The following is a 2,500-nucleotide window of genomic DNA, read 5'->3' as shown; positions in this document are numbered from 1 at the left end:
CATTAACTGTGGTGGTTTTCATGGCTAGTTTGTCTTTATTCAAAGGTTTTAGAGTAAATGCGTTGGTTCGTTTTGTCTCCATATTATTTATTGTGTTACAATAAGAGAAGCAGCCGCCTTAGCAATGGCTTGTTTTCTCTCTCTTTGTCTGTCTGTTTGCAGAGGGCACGTGTTTGTGTATCAGTGTTGTATAATTGATAATTATATACATGGGCGCCTTTTAGTTAGAGCTGCATGATAGTGTTCCTACTTAAACATTCTGTTTATCTCAACTGATATTAGTAATTTACTTATATCGATACGTCCAAATGTATATATCCCCTAAAGTGATATCAATAGGAATAGTTTGATTAGAGTATTTTCTTTTATTTTTCCAAAATCATTCTAAACATATTTACACTCGTTTCCCCATTTTCGTTCCAGTCCGGCGTGCCCGTGGACATGAGCAAGGACACGTGGAACGAGGAGGTACCCAGCGGGAACGGTCGTTGCATGGGACTCTTTGGCCAGAGCTCATATCGCGCTTACAACTATCATTGCAAGGAAAAGGACTTCTTCGTGTGCCAATACTACTTCTAAGATCTCTTTTATACATAATGCCTCTGTCCTCAAGCTATTATTTTTTCTTCGGAGTGTCTATGCCGTCACCCGCGCCATGGTCTTTGGCGTTCGTCATTTTTTTGCGTTTGTTTGTTTCGTTTTGTTTTTCCGCTCTCTCTCTTGGGCACCAGGAGAGAGAGCGAGAGAAAGGATGGCAGGAAGGGAGATTCGTAAGCCTTTTTCAGAGGATTCAAAGTGCTTTAATGTTATGTCTTCCTATATTGACAGTAGAGTACGAAAGATTGATAACTTGTGTTTGTAGCAGGCTTTATCTTGGCTTGACATGTGGGCCAGACTCCGTAGGCTCACGTGCATTGGATGCTTGTAATTTGGCTCGAAAGAAAAGCCTGTTCGATGTACTTCTACGTGTCACAATATTGCCAGTGCTCTCAGTGATAGATGATTAGTAAAGTAGATATATATACACATTCATACATGTGTGTATATATATACATATATATATATATATATATATATATATATATATATATATATATATATATATATATATATACATACATACACAACGCAATGCTTGGTTCAAGTTCATTGATTTCATGCTGAGAGCAATCGGAAATTATCCTTCTGGAAGCACCAGGAGAAGCTTGTCGTGAGGCGCAGCCCGAAGAGAACGCAACCCAGAGCATCGCCCCCAACGCACCGCGCATGTGCAGCCGCTTCTGAGAAAGTATGTCCAAGAAACCACGGCGCATCGCGTAACTTGTCTCAGCGCTCAACTGAATGTATCGCCAGGCTTCCGAGATCTGAGAATGGCACTAGGAGCTTCATGCGACGCCTGCTTTTGGAAAATTAGTCAATAGGACTAGTTCCTCGCTCTCCAAGTCGATACTAGTGCATCTTTATGAATTGAAACCGCTCTTAGCCAGACCAGCTTCCACGCAAGGCGCCAAACGAAGCACTCCCTTCGGAAAACACAAGACAAGGGTACGGCACTCCGTTATCATTATTATTACTATTATTATCATTATTATTTTACATTTCTCTAAGTTCTCTCATGATCGCAGAAAGAAAGGATCTGACAGTCGCCAGTTAGTGCTATTATCAGTGAAGTGCCAATTACTCCAAGTGCAGCGCAACACTATTTGGACTGCACGCCTTTTACAACGAAATCAGAACACCGCATTGTAGAGGCTCAGACTTCGAGTGTTTAAGGCAACGATTCATCCCTCGAGGAGTTGCTGTATGAAATGGGATTGTGTTTTTGTAGCAGTAGATGAACCAACGCCAATGCCACTAGTCGAAGATATAGAAATGATATTTCTATGCCGTCGCTGTTGGATTCGGGTGTGCGGTACCGTAGATTTTATTGTATGTTCCCACTTTACTGGTATTATAATAATTATAATTATTCGTATATAAGAACGTTCACCATTAATATCTCACTGCCAGTCAAGGTCATTGACCCTGTTTCAAGGTCAAAGTACAATAGCGACCTCTGGTAAGTCCTCATCACTAATGTAAATTAAATTGAAAAAAAATGTAAATAAGAGTGATATTTTCGTAAACAAATATTTTCTAGATAACTTCGAACCAGATCATTTTTTCGCACGTATGTTTCTTATCTTAATTCGCTGCCTATTTTCCTCTTTTTTTCTCTCTCTCTTTTCTTCTCTATATTTCCGTCCTGCTTCATTGTTTCTGCTACTTTGGCTCCCTGTCTCTCAGTCCTTTTTCCTCGCCCTTTCCTCCGCATCATCAACCTCCTCTCTATCTGGCCTTTAATTAATACAAACGTCAAAAGTATGATTCGTTTACTGTCCGTGATGTATCCATATTTTATGTTATTTAATGTCAAATTGAGCATAATTATAAATTCGAATCCTTGTTTGGTGTGTGTGTGTGTGTATACATACATACATACATACATACATATATACAT

The 2,500-nt window shown here is 39.6% G+C and overlaps 1 protein-coding gene across 3 annotated transcripts in view; it reads left to right on the top strand.

Moving 5' to 3' along the window:
* Positions 1-1,677, top strand: part of LOC122260332 (uncharacterized) — a 39,324-nt gene extending 37,647 nt beyond the window's left edge. For all 3 annotated transcript variants that reach the window (XM_043027557.2, XM_086545292.1, XM_086545291.1), the window contains exon 6: positions 424-1,677. In XM_043027557.2, coding sequence (XP_042883491.1) covers positions 424-579 — 156 coding nt within the window. In that variant the 3' untranslated portion in view covers positions 580-1,677. The remainder of the gene's footprint in view (positions 1-423) is intronic.
* The last annotated feature ends 823 nt before the right edge of the window (positions 1,678-2,500 follow it).

This window comes from Penaeus japonicus, unplaced genomic scaffold, assembly GCF_977035675.1.
Source record: "Penaeus japonicus unplaced genomic scaffold, GWHDUDI00000001_assembly GWHDUDI00000016, whole genome shotgun sequence".
Classification (NCBI taxonomy): Eukaryota; Metazoa; Arthropoda; class Malacostraca; order Decapoda; family Penaeidae; genus Penaeus; species Penaeus japonicus.
Note: the sequence above shows the minus strand (reverse complement) of the source record. Positions and strands in the feature narration are given on the sequence as shown.